Source organism: Sphaerodactylus townsendi, linkage group LG03 (genome assembly GCF_021028975.2).
Source record: "Sphaerodactylus townsendi isolate TG3544 linkage group LG03, MPM_Stown_v2.3, whole genome shotgun sequence".
In the NCBI taxonomy this organism is placed as follows: domain Eukaryota; kingdom Metazoa; phylum Chordata; class Lepidosauria; order Squamata; family Sphaerodactylidae; genus Sphaerodactylus; species Sphaerodactylus townsendi.
Genome location: NC_059427.1, coordinates 165,298,086 through 165,318,400, shown reverse-complemented (window position 1 = coordinate 165,318,400; position 20,315 = coordinate 165,298,086). Strand labels below are relative to the sequence as shown.

The window sequence follows — 20,315 nt, the reverse complement described above, 5'->3', positions numbered from 1 at the left end:
GCTCAATTCTGCCTCTATGCAGTCCCTGATACTAAGAAGAAGAATCAGGAAGAAATCACCACAACAGTGCTTGCCCTTGGCTTACAAATATCAGGATACTGGCATTTTAAGAGCTTACATTAATGGGGATCTTTAGGGTATTATTTCAGGCCCTCCCTCCCCCGCCCAACAAATCCTTTCCCACAAAGATTATGTTCTCCACAACATGATCAGTGTAGCTGTACTAATAGCAAAGAAGAACCTTTATCAGTCAGCTATCAGGCACACTATTTGCATCACAGAAACCCATAAGCTGTAATCTTCAGTCAGTGAAGACAAGAACTCTGAAGGATCCTTTTGCAAAGAAAACACAATAAAATGTGGTCCTCAATCAGTCATACTTGCAATCACAACCAGAGGGCCGCCTTAAGAAGTAGTGCTACTGTGCCACATACACACCTAAAGATTGCTACTGAATACTTCAGCAAAGGTAGAATTGGATGGATCTTCTGGAACCACCCCTTGCCCCATGGGACTGTGCAAATCCTCGTTTTCAACCGGCTGGTCGTTCAGCGCCCAGGATTCACCATCTTCACTGGGCAGCAAGGTCTTGTAAGGCTCGACGAATATTCGGCGGACATTCGGCCTCAGCTCCTGGTATTTGCCTTTCCCTTCTTCAGGAAGGCTTGAAGCGTGAGGTAAGAAAGTGCTGCGGGGACAATCGATTGAGATGCTGATCTGCTCACCAGAAGCAGACTCTTGTGAGAATTCCATGGCTCGTGTGAGATGTGGTGTATACACGCCCTCAGAGAGGGAGACTGACTGGCTCTCGCTATGTACGCGCAGCCAGCGGTGGTGTCGGCTGAAGTAGCTGTAGTGCTGATGTTTCCCGAGCTTTTTCTTGCCTAAGAAGCTCAAGGTTTGCTTTGAGCCAGGCGTTTTTTCAGTGCCTTTGGGTGAAAGCCCTCCAACTGACAGACTCTGCATGGACTCAGTGGATTTGTTGACTTCTGTCTCCAAAGAGCCTCCTCCTGGGTTCTGTTTTGGTGTCAGGCAAGGTTTGATATCATGAACTTGGAGAACATCAGGGGCGCTACCGCTCAGACAGCTGACTGCCTGCTGCGATAGGTCCTGTGAGGATGAATAATAAACCAAATCCAGCTCTCTGGGACTCAAAGCGTCACTAGAGTCATAGTCACTGTCAGTTGGGAGGAATACTTCAGAACAGCCTTCTTCGTCTGAGTAGGGTTGGGAATCTGCAAACAAAGGATGAAACTGATTAACCCTGAGCAGCTTGTAATGAAGGTTACAACAGACTGACCGGGGACTAGTCTGAGCTAATCTGGGAGTCACACTAATGGTTTAATCTGAAGCAGAGTTCCACTCTTATCAGTCCAGGGAAATTGGTGGGCTTCGAAAGGCACTGCTATGGATGATATTGCAACTTCTGTGATTGAATTCTGAATGGAAGATTTCTATTATGTGAAGACACTGGGAATCTAAGATGGTGCCCTTTATTGAAAGTTCAAATCATTCTCTGTTATTGGCAAAACGGGAAATTTGGAGAGAGACTGAGAAAATTATATGCCTGCGAGGAGACAATTATTTTGTTATCAATGTATTTATTATTTCAATTTCTAACCCACCCTTTCCACACAAATCGAGCTCATTAATTGGCACGCATTCATTTATTTATAATTGCAGGAAGGAAAAAGAAAGTTTAAAAAAGCAAATAGAACAATAAAGCAATAATAAAAGAGATAAAAGGGGGGAAAGATAAGAAAGAAAAAGAAAAACGAATGAGGAGGTAAAACAAAGGAAAGGGGGAGGCTGTTTTCAAGAGCCAACGGTTCATTCACACGGCTGATTCTGGATTTTTCCAGAACTAGTGGGTGAGATGATTATACAATTAGCGGGTCTAAAATCCAGACCCTTCCAATATAACTATCAAATTTCATCTGGGTTGCTGAGAGAAACTCTTGTCATGGAAGGAAACTGACATACGGCGAGATGTAAAACTTACTACAGCAATAGTATGTTTCACTGGTATGAGTAGCAGAGAGATCCTCCACTTTGTTGAATCTTGGGTACGTTCGAATTTTGAAAAAGGATATTGGATATCACCACAAAATGGCTGCTGTGGGGGCATTTCCCTTGTAGGCTAATACACACTGTAGCAAGCAGCAGTGCTTTACCTCTCCTCTTTCTTCATAACCTTTTTTCCATCCCCCTAGTTGAGACCTAATATACCAAACCCTGGAAAAATGAATCCCATGATAATCCTGTACTTTTTGTGTGTGCCTGGCTACCAGGGACTAGTCCAGTGGTGGCGAACTTTTGGCACTCCAGATGTTATGGACTACAATTCCCATCAGTCCCTGCTGGCATGGCCATGCTGGCAGGGGCTGATGGGAATTGTAGTCCATAACAACTGGAGTGCCAAAGGTTCGCCACCACTGGACTAGTATGTATGTGACATAAGCCTTTTTCCTCCCCAACCTGCCCCCCCATTGCACACAGTGGTCACTTCTGCACAGGCAGAACAAACAGGTTAAAGGAACCCATGTTGTCTGTCTCATCATTTGCATGGTGGGGGCAGGGGCCATCCGGGATCGCTGGGAACCTGGTGACAGGATTAGGGATGTATTGTCGAAGGCTTTCACGGCCAGAATCACTGAGATGCTGTGTGGATCCTCTGAGATCCTCTGAAGATGCCAGCCACAGATGCAGGCGAAACGTCAGGAGAGAATGCTGCTAGAACACGGCCATACAGCCCAGAAACCACACAACACCCCAGGATTGGGGATGTTTTACATAGGAAATGCTTTGTTTCCCTATTTCCCTGTGAAACACGTATCCAAGAATCGGCCCACCTGAGAATCCTTCTCCACAAACATACCAGCACAAAATGGCAGCTGCCTACAAAATCCACCATAACTTTGGATTGGGGGTGGGGGTGGAATAGAATGCTTCCTGTTTGCCATAGTTCACACAGGCCAGCAGGAAAAGTGTGAAACCTGGGTTAACTGGGGTTAAGCATAATAAAACAGGTTAGAAGCGTTTGGGGGTGAGTTCTGTGGGAATTTCTCCCTCAAACACTTTTTTCACACCCCTGGATCCATTATATTTTGCCTATGCAGACCCAGTGTCTAACCAAAAGAACATCAGACCCCCCCCCCCAGTATGTATTTGTGATAGAAGAAGGAACCAGATGAGGTGTTGAAGTCCTAAAAGTCCACTGGCTTCCAGTTGAATTCCGAATCATCTTCAAGGTGTGGGTTTTGACCTTTAAGGCTTTGCACGGCCTGGGGCCCTCGTACCTTCGGGACTGCATCACCCCATATGTCCCTACAATTTGCTGGTGGTATATGATGCGGCTGGCCTCCACGCGGCTGGCCTCCACGCGGTATATGATGCGGCTGGCCTCCACGCGGCTGGCCTCCACGCGGGCCAGGACTTTTACAGCACTGGCTCCGGCCTGGTGGAACACCCTTCCTCCAGCTGTCCAGGCCCTGCAGGACCTGGGTGAGTTCTGCAGGGCCTGTAAGACCGTGTTGTTCCACCGGGCCTTTGGAGTGTCCAGCCGCTGATACGGTGCCTCCTCACTGCTCTTGCCTTGGTGCGGTTACATCAGGGTCCACTCATATTGAGGGGCCCCGCCGTCCCCCCTTCTGGAGGTAGGTTTTAAATTGGGGTTTGGACGCCTCTTGTCTATTTATGTATTACTGTCATTCGCTGTTTTTATGAGTTTTAAGTTATTTACTGATGAGTATGGGATGGAGCCTATGTATTTATATTTTGTATGACCGCTCCTGTTTGATGTTTAAATGGTGTTGTTCACCGCCCAGAGCCCCTCGGGGATCGGGCGGTATAAAAATTGAAGAAATAAATAAATAAATAAATAAATAAAAAGGCAAAGGAGTATCCCTGGATTGGCTTCTAATTTATTTGGACAGACTGAGGTCCTGAGAGAACAAATCATTGTGGAGAGGTCAGTGGTGGGAGGGAGGGAGGCTTACCAGTTGCCTGCCTGTGGAAGGCAATTTCCCACCCCTATGGTACCCCACCCCACACACATGATTGATTGACTGATTTGATTTGATACCCCGGTCTTCAATTCATATAAATACAATGTGCATACAAATATCATATAAAATAATAAAAAATCAAAATATCAATTATCAAAATATCAGTAAACTATTGGCATATGGTGGTAAAACATGTCCAAGGGTGGGGTGACATACTACTTCACCCCCGCGATTTATACCAAAAGGGAGGAAAAGAAGGTCAGAAAGATGGACATCCCACTCCCATTGTGGCCCTCAACTATAAGCCTGGTAGAAAATCTCTGACTTGCAGACCCTGAAGAATCGGCGTAAATCCCACAAGACCCTGGTCTCATTTGACAGAGCATCCTACTTGCTTACTAGAGAAGCACAAAAAAATGGGAGGGATGAGCTGATGCTGTGATGTCACTTCCAGGTGAGCATTCAAAAGTGGCATCATGGAGTCTGATACTCTAGGTGAATCCCCAAATCTCTATAGTCTTCCAAAGAGATTGGGAAAATTCCTAAAGCATCACAGGCACCATGACATCACTTCTGGTTACTTGTCTGGAAGTACATCATGGTGGCTATGCTTCCCCCACCCCCAGATTTGCCCCCAGGTGCTCCAGGGGGTTGCTAGGGCAGGGTTGGCTACTGTAGGAGGAGGGGAAGCACACAGATGCAGGCATACATGTGGGTAAATGACTTTGTACCAATAGGCTGGTGTAGCTGAAAGACCACCTTGCAGTTGCTAGGCAACTATAGTCTATGAACTCCATATGCTTCTGGCATACAGCAAGTGGAGAATCATGTTTTGGGTTTGCTTAGATCCCAAAGGGATGGAAATGCTTTCCCTTACCACTCACGGCTTTTCTCCGGTGAGTCTCTGGTGAGGGGGGAGGGGATGGAAGACAATCGAGATGAGAGGACGTCGAACTTATTTTCTTTTGCAATTCTTCAGACAGATCCACAATCATCGCTATTGGCAAGCCAGCCGCTGGTTGTTTGTACCTTGCATATTGTAGGGCTTCGTTGATCCATCTCATTTCTCGCCAAATCTCATCAATTTGCTGTGGAGAAGAAGAGTTTGGATTCATACCTGGCTTTTCTAAATTGTGAGGCATCTCAAAGTAACTTACAAACTCCTTCTCTTCTACTCCCAACAACAGGCATCTTGAGAGCAGAGGCATTTTGTGTTTTCTGCCCCCTTCCCACTGCAGTGTCCTGCCCCCCCCCCACCCCGCTGCCCTTCCCTGCCCCCCACACACTCACCTTAGGGGCTCACAAGATCACCTGGGAAGTGAAGTTCCCACCAGGCCATTTTCAGCCTGAAGGGAACAGGCCACTTCTCCAGCCTGCCCTGTTTCACTAAGGTAAGTGTGAGGAGGGATGCCATGTGGGGGGGAGAGGGGGTGATTTCCCACTCCCTGGCATGTGTCTGGTGCAACACGCCCCCACCCCCTGGTAGCTCCGCCTCTGCTTGAGAGACAGGTGGGGCTGAGTGAGTTCTGAGAGAACTGTGACTAGCCCAAGGTTACCCAGCAGACTTCATGCAGAGGAGCAGGGGAAGAAGAAGAAGAGTGTGGATAAATACCCTGCTTTTCCTCAACCACAATGATTCTCAAAGCTACTGACAAGCTCCTTCCCTTTCTCTCCCCAAAACAGAAACCTCGTGAGGTAGGTGGGGCTGAGAGAGTTGAAAAAGAACTATAGCTAGCCCAAGGTTGTCCAGTAGGCTTCTTGTCTAGGAGTGGGGAAACAAACCCAGTTCACCAGAACAGAGCCCACCATTCATATGGAGGAGTGAGGAATCAAACTTGATCTCAAGATTAGAGTCCATCACTCTTAACCACTACACCACACCGGTGGCATACAAAGCTTTAGAATACTCGGTTTTGTCTCAAGTTGTCCCTTTAAATGAGTTACCAATCAAACCACAAGACAGGAAATGATGACTGGCAGCTCCTGTACCCTGGGACAGGTGGCAGAGAGAAGGAAATCTGTCACAGAAGGGGTTTGGCCTTCCCTGAATTGTATTGTATTCCCAGGTGTTATTATTGTGCCTCAACCACCAATTTTGTAGCTCAGGCTCCTTCTGCACATACAGAATAATGCACTTTCAAACTGCTTTCAGTGATCTTTGAAGCTGTGCGGAATAGCAAAATCCACTTGCAAACAGTTGTGAAAGTGGTTTGAAAACGCATTATTCGGCGTGTGTGGAAGGGGCCTCACCAAACTCTTGATAAAATGCGTGTAAGATCCCCACCCCCACATGTGAGGCAGACAGTTCTCATTGTCCAGTCTGGAGTCTCTTCCCAGCCGCAGAACTCCAAGGCCCCAGCTAGAAGTGATAATACTGCACCTGCAAAAGCAAAAGCGATTCCACACCCACCCACACCCAACGGCACCATCATGACACTCAGCACGCATTTGGCAATTCTGACTGCTGAGAAAGACTCCTGGTGATGGGAATGGTTGTGGTGATTTTGTAATTTCCTAAATCTATATTTCATAGCAGCAATATGCTTTATGTGGCACTGCCAGCAAAGAGACTTTTCTGGTACTGCAGCCGGGCAAAATGGCTTGTTTCCACAAAGGATAGGCTGGTAATGTCGAACTGTTACATGTGTCCCACGAGCTGTTTTTGAGGAAGGAAAGCCACCCCAAGCTTGGAGCAAAAAAATAGTACAAGGCAAGAAAAGGTGTGATTTTTTTTTTGGCAATCAAGTCACAGCTATGGTGACCCCTGGTGGATTTTCAAGGAAAGAGATGCTGAAAGGTGGTTTGTTATTGCCTGCCTCTGCAACCCTGGTAATCCTTGGAGATCTCTCATCCAAATACTTGCCAGGATCATTCCTGCTTAGCTTCTGAGATCTGACAAGATCAGGCTAGCTTGAGCTATCCAGATCAGGAAAGTGTGATGGCCTACTGTCTTTTCAATGCAACACCTACCCCAGTTGTTGTTGTTGTTGTTGTTGTTATTATTATTATTATTATTATTATTATTACCATCATCATCATCATCATCATCATCATCATCATCATCATCATCATCATCATCATCATCATCATCATCATCATCATCATCATCATCATCATCATCATTTGTTTAATTTAATATACCGCCCTATCCCCGAAGGGCTCATGGCGGTGAACAACATAAAACATCATACATAAAATCATCACAAAATTAATTACCATAAATACAATTAAAACAACAGTTAATACCTAACACAGCGTCCCACAAAACCCTTGCTTAAACCCTCCCCAAATATCTATCTATCTATCTATCTATCTATCTATCTATCTATCTATCTATCTATCTATCTATCTATCTATCTATCTATCTATCTATCTGTCTGTCTGTCTGTCTGTCTGTCTGTCTGTCTGTCTGTCTGTCTGTCTGTCTGTCTGTCTGTCTGTCTGTCTGTCTGTCTGTCTGTCTGTCTGTCTGTCTGTCTGTCTATCTGCCTGCCTGCCTGCCTGCCTGCCTGCCTGCCTGCCTGCCTGCCTGCCTGCCTGCCTGCCTGCCTGCCTGCCTCAGAAGCTGCTGGATGGATCACCCCCAAATTTTTCACAGGACGTCCCTCCCTGTTGCTGGTAGGTACTCGGACCTTCAAACCGCCGAAAGTCCATACCTGAGCCAGGTAAAACGTCTTTTTCCTGGCGCACCAGGCCATGAAGCTGCCTCTGTTTAACTGTCACTCTTAGAATGTTCATGCATCCTGTCTGTCTGTGGCCTGAGGGCTTAGAATGTTCACGCAGATGGGCAGAGATGAGCCGTGAAAACAGCAAATAGGTAATACTGTTAGGTAATATGAGTGGAAGTCAAACACATACATACTTTGCCCTGTGAGACGTCAGGTGGGGTTCCCCCCCCCCTCACACGCAGGTAACTTTCACTCTCTGTTCCTCACCCACTGCTACCACATAACACACATACTTTCATATACATCCAGCACATCCCCACACACATCCCCACACACATCACTCTGCCCTCCCTCACATCCAACCACCACTTACCCACTTCCTCAGGCCGGGGCCAGTGCTGTGTGTGTGTTGGGGGGGGGGCGGGAAACGCCTCTTCAGCTGCACCCCAGCAGCGGCAGGTGTGCGAAGTTCTTCCCCATAATGGTGTTTTTATCAGTCCCATGCTGGTCTTTATGGCGGGTGCAGAACGGGCCTGGATGAACATATGTTGGGAGTGCTTTGATCGTGTTTTCCTGCATTGCAGGGGGTTGGACTGGATGGTCCTTGGAGTCTATTCCAACTCCATGATTCTATGATTCTAAGTCCTCTGCTCATGTAGAGGAGTGGGAAATCAAACCCAGTTCTCCAAATTAAAGTCTACTGCTCTTAACCACTACGTGCCAACATGGCTATTTTGGTTGTTGTTGATTTTGCAGCATTCCAACAGAGAAATGCAATCTAGCTGTTGTGAGAACTGACTCTCATACTTTTCTAGCAAAGCAAGTATTTAGTTCTGGGCCTAAGTAAGTTTATGCATTAGGGAGAGAAGGGGGTGGGGAGAGAAATGTAAAGTTTTAAATGCTATTTTTTCATGAATGCATTTTACCTACTCTAAACTTCTGCAATAGAGTTGGGTTATAAAAAAATGAAGTAGCTAAATAAATAACATGGACTCACCATGTCATGCCCCTTGATTAAATAAAAACAGTACTGGTTCTATGTATTGTCGAAGGCTTTCACGGCCGGGTTCAACCGGTTGTGGTGGGTTTTCTGGGCTGTCATGCTCCCCAATGGCCACGGCCACACAGCCTGGAAAACCCACCACAACCAGTGCTGGTTCTTCTGATGGACTGATTATTTATAGCAAGTCTTTCATCTTTCCATTTGTGACCAAGTCTAGCCCAGTATATTTAATGAAAATATTTGATTTTTCAGTTCTGTTATGAACAAAGCTTTAAAGACATCTTTATGGTAAAGGTCTTGTGTGTGTGATGCTTCCTAACAGTGCCAGGTAGATTACTGTGTGTGTAAGTTTTGATTTAATTGCCATTCAGCTTTGGATTAATTGCCATTCAGCCTAAGTCAAGCTTGGTTACTGTATGACTGAACACCACTCAAAGTCAACATTAAAAGAAGAACTTTATTGACTTGGGTCGCTCTAACTACAAGGTGCTGGAACTGAGGATTCTTGTCCTCAGTTCCAGTATTTATTCTATTTTCAAAACAGACAGTAACCAATCAGCTTTTCCCCTCTGCCCCGGTCCCTGGTCTCCCATTGGTTCTGACGTAGCTACATAGTTTCGGTCTGACGTAGCTCCCCAGCTCGATTTCCCGCTCTAATGCAAAAAGGCGGGAGCTGGTGATTGCTGGGAATTGCAGTCCTGACAGGTTACTCCTGATATACTTCTTTTTTTTATTGCCTGCTGACCTGTTTTAAACACAACATACCTTATCTGCTATAATTTTTAAAAAAACTTTCTGGTTTCTCTCCAACTCCCATTTTAGAAAAGCTTTTATGGACTCCTTCACTCTTTACAGTGTTTGGTTTGTGTAGTGACTTTAGCACTGTCTTAGATCTGGGATCATGCAAATGCTCTTGTGGTTTTGCGGTCGCTGCTGAAGGTTGTGGTATGTGGTGGGCTGAGATGTTTTTGTTTTTGCCAAAAGGTGGAAAACAGCTGGTTTCAATTTGAGAGGGAACCTGACACGTCTAATACACTGTCACAATAATTTGGTACAAAATGCAGGGGTTAAAAAGACTCTGGTACATTTTTCATTGGACAGAAGCCGTCACAAACTCTACAAACCACGTCTCTTTGCCCCAGAAATTTAGACTGAGACCCTTTTGTGGAATTCTTAGGATATTATTTCTGTGCCATGTGCCTATGTCCCATAGATCATGTTCAGCAAGGCCTGGATACTGTGACGTTCTAACACGTTGCACTCCTGCTGCCACCCTACTTTAATGTGTTTGAAATTGTGCAAAACCTACAACACTACAAACGGACATACAGGAAATACAGAACAGACTTAAATACATGTAATCCTCGGCAGTCACAAGGGGAAGATTTTTCCACGTTCCCTTGCAAGAACGTTTATGCAACTGCTCCCTCAAGCAAGTTGAGACCACCAAACACATTCTATTGTACTACACCAACCACAAAAAGCAGAGGAGACTATTTATTGAGCCTCATATCAACAGATGCTCACCTATCTCTGATTCGGACAAGATTCGGATGCTTTGAAACGACTGTAATATCAGAAGAACCGAAGATGTGGCTAAATTTCTTGTCTCTATTTTACCAAATGTATAAACTGAACAATTTTAATATATTATCTTTTATCTATACCATTAAAAGTTAATGAATGAATGAATGAATGAATGAAAGTAACATGCACAGTGATATAAAGTGATATAATGCATACAGTGTGTCCGAATTAAACGTCTCAACAAACGTAAGCTGGCTGTCCCATTAAAGGTCCCGCATATATAATATAAAGTCTAATGCAGGGAATTGGTGAAATATTAATTGTCTTCCAAGAAAACCAATGGAATATGAAGGTGCTGGTGACTCATCTAGATAGCATCAATACTGAGCTGATTTCAGATTCTTTGTACAATGTAAGTTCCTTATGAAGACTCCTCATCTTTCTTAATGGGGAAGCTCTCAGAATGATGTATCTGACTCAAATTGGAGATATTCCAAAGGTTGTTCAGAATCATATACGTGCACACTATGTCTGGGCAAATGCCTCAATCATGGGAAAATATACAAAAACACGGTTTATCACAATACTTCCACAGTGGTGTGTGGCTAAGAGCCCTGCCTATTCCCTTCCTTTCTTCTGGCCTCAGATCGGGTGCCTATTTTTAAACAACTTCTGTTTTAAAAATTTTTTGTTGTTTTAATCTATATCTGCTGTTTATAATTGTTGTATAGGTTTTAAGGGTTTAAGTTTTATGCTGCTGACTTGCTGTTCGTTAGAACAGCCATATTGTGAGCCGCCTCGAGCCCTTTGGGGATGAGGCGGCCTATAAGTCTAATAAATAAATAAACGAACAAACGAACGAACGAACGAACAAACAAACAAACAAACAAACTCCAGGGAACGCCAAAGGAACTCCAGAACACAACATGCGTTTTGTGGGCGTTTAAAAAAAAAGGGTTCTTCATCAGTGCAATGATCCTTTAATGTTCTCAAAAATTCATCTAGCCATCACAGGGTTCTAATAAATAAATAATTATTTTAAAAAACCCTTTGTCCCTGACACAGGGACGTAGCACCAGATGTGGGACCACCATCCCTGCATTCCTGCTGCCACTGAAGTCCAGGGGCATGGTCGTAGTGGAGCCAGTGCTAGTCTGCTCACTCCTGGCCATTGCTGCTGTTGTGCTCATGGCCTGGGCTTTGGACTTATGGCACTAAAAGGCCCATTAAACTCAATGGGGGCTTCCAGTACACAGGGAGGTTTTCTCACAGTGCAAGCCTCCCCACACTGCTGGGAGGCCTCCATGGGAGCAGTGGCCCAGTATGGCTGCAGCATTGTGGCTGGGTGCTCAGCCCCTCGGATGGGGTTGTAAGTGACACCCACTTGTATAAATCCAGCTTAGAGAGCTAGCTGATGGTTGGGGAGCATGACATCTTGTATGTGGAAGTCCAAAGGGCAGAAAGGCCATTATTAGCCAGAAGCAGTGGCGTACCTAGGCAAACTGACGCCCTGGGCAAAACCTGAGTTTGATGCCCCCGCCATGGGCAGAGCAGCCGGCCGCGGCACTCACCCTTCCCGGATGGCCCCAGCAGCCCAAGTTCACCGGAGGTGGAGCTCTCCATCCTCATGCTCTGCCTCTGGTGGCTTGTGGGCCACCGTACAGAGTGGGTGGGGCTTAGGAATCAGGTGCCTCCACGTGATGAAAAATTTCTGTACCTTGGGCAACTGCCCGTTTTGCCCAATGGACAGTACACCACTGGCCAGAAGGAAAGTAGTGGATGGTAAGGGTTACTCCAGTTTTTTAGAGTGACCCTATAGAGATATGAGGATTTCTTATACTACATCTAGCCCCTACCTAGTCCATGTAGCTCAGCATGATCAGGAGTCTTGTGGCTTTCCCTGCACTTTGTAGTAGAGATAGAGGTGACAGGGATTGAACTTGAGACCACTCACATGCAAAAAAGTGCTTAGCCACTAATCTACACCCCTCCTATCAGTTCTATCGCCCTGTTTGCCCTGTGCTTGTTGTTGCAATGACATAAATATGCCCATCACCTAGACCAGTGGTGGTGAACCTTTGGCACTCCAGATGTTATGGACTACAATTCCCATCAGCCCCTGACAGCATGTCCAATTGGCTATGCTGGCAGGGGCTGATGGAAATTGTAGTCCATAACATCTGGAGTGCCAAAGGTTCGCCACCACAGACCTAGACAATTTACAAGTGATTTCAACTCTGTGAAAAGGCCATGAAATGCATGATTTGAAAAGCAGCATTCTGCAGTAAGTGAAGTGTGCATTTAGGTCTACAACATCCAGCATTGGCAGGTCTGGCTTAAAACAGGTGTACTCTGCTTCAGAAAAATGCTAGTATGGTCAGTTGAGACGCAGTGGTTGAGAAAAGTGTATGCTTCCGCATTAGAATATAGTTCCTAACTAATATGAGAATTGTGATTCATTTTCACGAGCTGCCCTGGTTAAAACTATTAGTTTGTGCATTATTGCACATGGTACTTTGACACAATGTTATATAATTAAACTGAATGCCAAAATGTATTTTCAAACAGATGCGATAGGGGTAGCAGCGGGTGGGAGGGGCAGGGCGGAATGTGGCTTAGTAGGTACTAGGACCCAGGCAAAGCATTCTACGGTAAAGGAGGTCCACATGCTGAGTTCTATGGTGAAGGAATATATAACCCGACCAACATCTCAAAAAGGATATCGAAGAGATAGAAAAAGTGCAGAGAAGGGCAACGAGGATGAATGAGGGACTGGAGCACCTTCCTTATGAGGAGAGGCTGCAACTTTTGGGACTCTTTAGTTTGGAGAGGAGACGTCTGAGGGGAGATATGATTGAAGTCTATAAAATTATGCATGGGGTAGAAAATGTGGACAGAGAGAAATTTTTCTCTCTTTCTCACAATACTAGAACCAGGGGGCATTCATTGAAAATGCTGGGGGGAAGAATTAGGACAAATAAAAGGAAACACTTCTTCATGCAACGTGTGATTGGTGTTTGGAATGTGCTGCCACAGGAGGTGGTGATGGCCACTAACCTGGACAGCTTTAAAAAGGGCTTGGGCAGATTTATGGAGGATAAATCGATCTATGGCTACCAATCTGGATCCTCCTTGATCTGAGATTGCAAATGCCTTAACAGACCAGGTGCTCAGGAGGAGGAGAAGAAGAAGGCCATTGCTTTCACCTCCTGCACATGAGCTCCCAAAGGCACCTGGTGGGCCACTGTGAGTAGCAGAGTGCTGGACTAGATGGACTCTGGTCTGATCCAGCAGGCTAGTTTATTTATTTATTTTTATTTATAATTGGTTTTATATACCGCCCCTCCCCCGAAGGGCTCTGGGCGGTGAACAACACAATAAAACAATAGTTACAATAAAAACCCCATTAAAACAACAATCAATAATATTATATTGGCATCCAATCATAAAAACAGAACTTCATAGATCCACCCTGGAAAATAAAACAGAGAAGCGGAGAACCCAGAATGTAAAGAAAAGGGGGGGGAAAGGGGAGGGGAGTTCTTATGTTCTTATGTTCTTAACATCTTTTTCTGAGACAGACTATAGTGACTGAAGCAGAAAATCCAAGTGGCATCCCCACTGAATTAATCAGAGGGAGAGGCCATGACACAGTGGTGGAGTACCTGCTTGGCATGTTCAGTCTCTGATATCTCCAGTGAAAAGTATCAGGTAGCAAACATAATTGCCATAAACCCTGGAGAAAAATGCCCTACCCCTTTAATAGAAATTTAGCGTGCTGTGATTTATGAGGTGATGAACAGTTTGAGTCGCCCATTACCACACATTAAGCCTCTATTAGAGGCATATAGGGTTACTAGGTACTGCTGGCAACCTGCGGGGGTGGTGGTAGTGGCATAAAATTATGTCTAGGCCTCAACTGAATTGGAGCATTGATGTCAGTTCTGGAGGCGACATCATCACATTGCTGACAACATGGTGAGATTTCTCTGGTATTTGGGCAAAAATGCTATGGTAGAAACTGTATTTACCACATAATTTTGCCCAAATACGAGAGTATTTCCCACATCAGCAGTGGCGTAGTGGCTAAGAGCAGGTGCATTCTAATCTGGAGGAACCGGGTTTGATTCTCCGCTCTGCCACTTGAGCTGTGGAGGCTTATCTGGGGAATTCAGATTAGCCTGTGCACTCCCACACACGGCAACTAGGTGACCTTGGGCTAGTCACAGTTCTTCGGAGCTCTCTCAGCCCTACCCACCTCACAGGGTGTTTGTTATGAGGGGGGAAGGGCAAGGAGAAGCGGCCCCTTTGAGTCTCCTACAGGAGAGAAAGGGGGATATAAATCCAAACTCTTCTTCATCATTGCCAACATGATGATGTCACTCCAGAAGTGATGTCAACGTCCTGATGGCATCAAGGTCTAGGCCTCTTTGCATTTGGCCAGCTGGTTGGCACTGGGGGAGGGGGACCAAAGCAAGGGATTTGCTGTCCCCAGCAGGGGTCTGGCAACCCTAACAGCACAGGACATTTTTTTCTCCAGGTTGTGGGCAACCTTAGTAGCAGGTGATGTGAAATACTTTTACCTGAAACCCTTGACAGCTGCCGGTCTGAATAGACAATATTGACCTTAATGTACCAATTGTCTGATTCAGTATAAGGCAGCTTCATGTGCAGAGGCGTAGATGGGCCAGAGTGCGCCCGGTGCACACTCTGTGTTTTCCACACGCACCCTCCGTGGCCCCCCCTTACCTTAGTGCAGACTGGAGAAGCGGCCTGTTCCCTTCAGGCTGAAAATGGCCCCGTGGGAACTACACTTCCCATGAGACCCTGGGGCTCGCAAGGTCTCCTGGGAAGTGTAGTTCCTACCAGGCCGTTTTCAGCCTGAAGGGAACAGTCCGCTTCTCCAGCCTGCACTGTTTGACGAAGGTAAGTGTGTGTGTGGGGAGGGTGCTGTGAGGGGGGCGGGGGACACCACAGGAGTGCGTGATTTTCCACCCCTCAGGTGCACACACGAAGCAACACACACACCCAGTCCCCTGGTAGCTCCGCCTCTGTTCATGTGTAATGACTGTGGGCCAGAATAGGCTCAAAAAGTGATAAAGTGTTATGAAGTTAAGAAAGTTAGTGTTTGGAGCAGAGGCTATCTGCTTCTTGATAATGTCTGGGAAAAGGAAGCAGTGTCCTTTTCACTAAGACGGCTGTTGGAATTTTTGCATTTAGGGTCTCGTAGCTTGTTTGATGTACATAAATCTATTGAGCTCCTTTCCACAGCTGGGATAAGTTCCTTGGGGAACCTGGAGGATCTTCCTAAAATCCTTTTGGGACACAAACCCCATTAAACTGAATAGGGACTGTGCAATAGGAACTATGCAATGTCTGTTCAATAATGGTGGGTTCCACACAGCATAATAACTGGTTGCAGCTGTTGTTTTTGAATCCAGGTCCATTTTTTTTCCTTTGCATGAGTGCCTATTTTCTGTGAAGGAATTCAGTTGAGGTCAGGGGAAATAATGCATGTGCAATGTATTGTCGAAGGCTTTCATGGTCGGAATCACTTGGGTGCTGTGTGGTTTCCGGGCTGCATGGCCGTGTTCTAGCAACATTCTCTCCTGACGTTTCGCCTGCATCTGTGGCTGGCATCTTCAGAGGATCCCCTGAAGATGCCAGCCACAGATGCAGGCGAAACGTCAGGAGAGAATGTTGCTAGAACACGGCCATACAGCCCGGAAACCACACAGCACCCAAATGCATGTGCAGTTATGCAGGCGCCAGCATCCCATTTTTCCTGCATTCTGATTGGCTGTTCCTGCTGTTTCTGTTTGGCTGCAGCCTTGCTGTCCATTCCCATCCTCTGCTAAGGGAACACTTCCAATTGGTGCAGAATCTACAGCAACCCCGGGAGCCCAAGTTATGATCCTCCTCCCATTTCCTCCCAGTGTGGAAAGTTTAGGGGTGATTGAAACCATGTCACATCGCAGTATGTGAAGCATGCAACCCTCCCTCTTAACATTGTGATATACAAAATAATAACATTGTCCAAAAAGGAAGAGCAAAGCAGTATTTCCCATCCACATGCAAAGATGTGCATTTGCATAGCTATGTATTTGGAGCACCAAAAAAATTGCTATCATGGCCAAACTAAATAATCTTGGGCCTTTCCCCACTTTCCCCTCGGCCGCCGTCACTGCATGCAATTTCCAGCGCGCGGCATCCCTGGCGCATGCCAGGGCATCCCCACAACCCAGCCAGCCTATGGGGTTTCATCAAAAGCGCTTTGCAAGAGCTTCAGGGGATGCCTGCTTGAGGGGAAGCGACACTTGGCGGCAGCATCGAGGCGGCTATGCGTGTGCCTGCCGCCTCTCCTCGAGAGTGCGGAGGACCCCGTGACTACTCTCCTCAAGTAACGCGGGGCTTAAGTTAAGTGGGGAAAGGCCCCTTGTGAATCGACATCCAAAAGATGAATCTGAGGAGAAATTGAGTCCTTATTTTTCATATCAATCAGACCTGACCATGTAAAAACAAAATATCTTGAAGTCTGGAATTTAACAATGTTTCAGATATAATAAACGGATTCGTAAAAATTATTAGAAGTATACCAATGATAAAGATTTTAAAACCTTATAAAGTATCTCTCTAACAATTATAAAATGTTTTGTTGGGACAAGAGTAAGTCCAGTCAGCTCATTCCGATGTCACCATACAGGATTCAATGCTCAGTTTGCAGAAACAACTGTAGTAAAAGTGTGTGTGTGTGTGTGTGTGTGTGTGTGTAAAAAAGTGTGTGTGTGTGTGTGTGTAAAAAACAACCTTTACTAGGTCCTAAAAACCTAATTTATCGGAGCTACGTTACTAGCTCTGCTTCAGGCGCCATCTTGGATCCAAACCGGGTACTTCCTCAAACCGGGATATTTCCCTTTGTCAGTCTGTTATATTTCCACTTTGTGAAATTGACCCATGTGGCCCACACAGATGATATTCCTGGCCAGACTATATCCTGCCCTGTCTGGTTTATCTCTCATCCTGCTACTCATTGCTGGATTTAGATGAAGAAAGGCCCTACGCTATTCTACTTTTGAGGCCATCCCCCCCAAAAGGGCAAAATCAATTCAGAAATCAATGCTAGTGTCACGTTATCATCTTAAGACAGTGTTGTTCTGAAATGGAGTGCAAGGAAAATTACTGAAAGATTGTTCACAGACCATAGTGTGTTATGATAACAAGTGTAAGAAAGACCTGTGACAGAGTCAAAAAAATTGTACACCTTGGCTGGAGGCCCCCTAAATTTTGAGGCTTCAACCTGCCAAACAAGCAACCGGGCAGAGGCAATTCTACCTTTAAAAAATACTCTGGCCCTTGGCCTGTGATGCTTGGCTGGCCTCCACGCTGGCTATTGTGACCTTTACGCTGACTGGCCCCGCCTGGTGGAACACTCTTCCCCCCAGCTGTCCTGGTCTCTGTGGGATCTCGCCGTGAACTCCACAGGGCCTGGTAAAGACCGAAGAACCCGGCTGGCCTTTGGAGCAACCGAGCCGCTGAGTATGGCGCTCTGTTCGGCTGAAGATCAAGATTACATCCCTCCTATGGAGGAGTCCGCCGCTCTCAGTGGGAGTGGCTTCTAAAAGGAAAAGGATTTTATTGGGTGCCTTTTATTATGATATTACCGCTGTTTTAATGTAATTTAGTATATTTTAATATTGGAGCTTTATGGGTCGTTGTTGTTTTAATTGCATGGTTTGCCTCCTTATTTGTTTGTATTAATTTGTTGTGCATCGCTTCTGGATCTCCCCCCTTTGGGAACCGGAAGCGGTATAAATCGAAATCATAAAATACTGGGGCCAAATAAATAAATAAATAAATAAATAAATAAATAAATAAATAAATAAATAAATAAATAAATAAAATCCAGCACTGTACCTGATGCTTTGCTGCCTAAAGGTGCAGCCTCACACTGCCTCATGGTATGACCGCCTCCGTCAAAAGAAGCAGAGTGGACAGGAGGTTTTTTTTCCAGTGCTGACTGACAGCAAGAAAAAAAACCAAACACTCTTAACTTAAAAAGTAGAAGTCTGATCCAGACTAAATTGCCCCATGCCGTTTCGTTCATGTTAGAAGGGGAATGCGATTTATAACCCGAGCTGACACATTTCTCTACAACACTCCAGTATAACTGTCATATGATTTTATCCATGAAATTATCTCAAAAAGCAAGCAACCCGGGGAGTGGGTGGAAGAGCTAGCTGAGTGGCTATTTCATAATACCCAAATTGTACTTTGACACTAAACGTCTTTATGTTGCGTCTTACCCAACAATTCTCCATTCAGGTTCCAAGTTACGGCCCCTGCTAGAAATCACCCTTGACTAGTCAGAAAACAGACGCTTACCTGTATGTAATCTAGGACTTGCTGGTGTCTTTGTTTAGCGGCAGCGACTTCACTGTCTGAAATTGCTTCCCTTAGGGACTGCTGGGTGCTCAGAAAATCAAGCTCAATGACAGCAGAAAGGCGGCAATACAGACCAATAAATTTCTCCTTGTAACTGCAAAAATGAACTGAGGAGACAACAAAGCACAGAAGCCAGTGTGTTAGACGTGCAGGTCTCAGAAGCGGCTACCTTTTGGGGGAGCTGCCTATAGATCAGTTGCAATTGGTGCAGCTGAGCCAGAAAACAAAATACAGATCATTTCAGACTCGAGTCTATTGCAGGCAAAACAAACAAAAGAAAAGACAACGAAACATAAACAAATGTCATAGATAGATTAGGTCTATTTGCACATTATGATGTACAAAGCTCGGATCCGGGGTCCCCTCACATGTGTTTAACAACAGGGTGGTTTCCTGCCTGTTCAACGGCAGAACCTATGAATGCAGTCTTTCTTATACATTTTGGGATCCAAAATATTGAGCCTCCTGCATCAGAGAAAGCAGGCTAGCTTGACCTTGTCATATCTCAGAGCCTCAGCAATGTTGGCCCTGGTTAGTATTTAGAGGGGAGACCTCCAAGGAATTCCAGGGGTTGCTATGCAGAGGAAGGCAACCATATGAGAGAGTATATCAGAGAGAGTATATATCCATATCATAAACTCTACCCAGGGAACCTCAAGACTTGTAGTCCTGTGAGACTAAAATCACTGTAAAACTGATCCATGTTTGTCATGAACATATACCCCTACTTTATCAACATGTTCTGCTTATTAAACATTCTCAAAACATCTCTTTGGACATTGTTGGTAAAGTGTATGCTGAACTAGATCAACTGATCCCTGACAAAGGCTCATTCTGCACATGCAGAAGTTGTGCGGAATAGCAAAATCCACTTGCCAACAGTTGTGAAAGTGGTTTGAAAATGCATTATTTTGCGTGTGCGGAAGGGGCCAAAATGTAACCATTCTTGGAAGGGCTTGTTATTAAGAAGATATGCAATCCCCACTCCCTGATTTTTTGTCGTCCTATCGATATTCTTTTAAACCTCCTCTCCAGTTCCTTCAGATGTATCCCATAAGGACAATGTAGCAATTTGCCTCGATTTTCAGTTTAGATGAAATTCAGCAGCGAACGAGATTTGTGGTCTTCACCACAGTGAAATGTTTCTGGTGATCCAGTCAAAGTTGTTTTGTCAGGCTTCAAAATCTTGCAGGTGGTTTGCTTCCAAGTTCACATTGATTTTGTTTTTAGGTAAAATTGTGCAGCAATGTTAATAGGGACATAATTATGCCATCTGAATGTGCAATGTTTTTACACATCTCAAACCTGTCCTTCCAGCAGAAAAACAGACAAGAGTGTTATCAGGTATGGATGATCATCCAGATCACAGGTGTCAAACTCGCGGCCCTCCAGATGTTATGGACTACAGTTCCCATCATGATGGGAACTGTAGTCCATAACATCTGGAGGGCCGCGAGTTTGACACCTGTGATCCAGATGTTATATGGAGGCTGTGAATCACCACGGACCACTATTGCCGCTAGGGGTGGGAAGGGCAGAGTTTGATTCTGGCCCTGGTAAGGGCAGAAGTGAAGGGGTGGCCATTATTGTCTTGGGCGGGCAACGGCGAGCCGGAAGCCCGCCGGCCACGTCAAGGGGAGGAGGGAACCCGAACCGTTAAAGGGGCAA

At 45.5% G+C, this 20,315-nt stretch overlaps 1 protein-coding gene across 1 annotated transcript in view; it reads right to left on the bottom strand.

The window, feature by feature from the left end:
* Window positions 1-264: 264 nt before the first annotated feature.
* The window catches only part of ANKFN1 (ankyrin repeat and fibronectin type III domain containing 1), a 220,743-nt gene continuing 200,692 nt past the window's right edge, over window positions 265-20,315 (bottom strand). The window contains exons 17-19 of the mRNA XM_048487371.1: window positions 18,588-18,754; window positions 4,885-5,095; window positions 265-1,235 (exon numbers count right to left, since the gene is read on the bottom strand). Of these exons, the coding sequence (XP_048343328.1) occupies window positions 439-1,235; window positions 4,885-5,095; window positions 18,588-18,754 (1,175 nt within the window). The 3' untranslated portion in view covers window positions 265-438. The remainder of the gene's footprint in view (window positions 1,236-4,884; window positions 5,096-18,587; window positions 18,755-20,315) is intronic.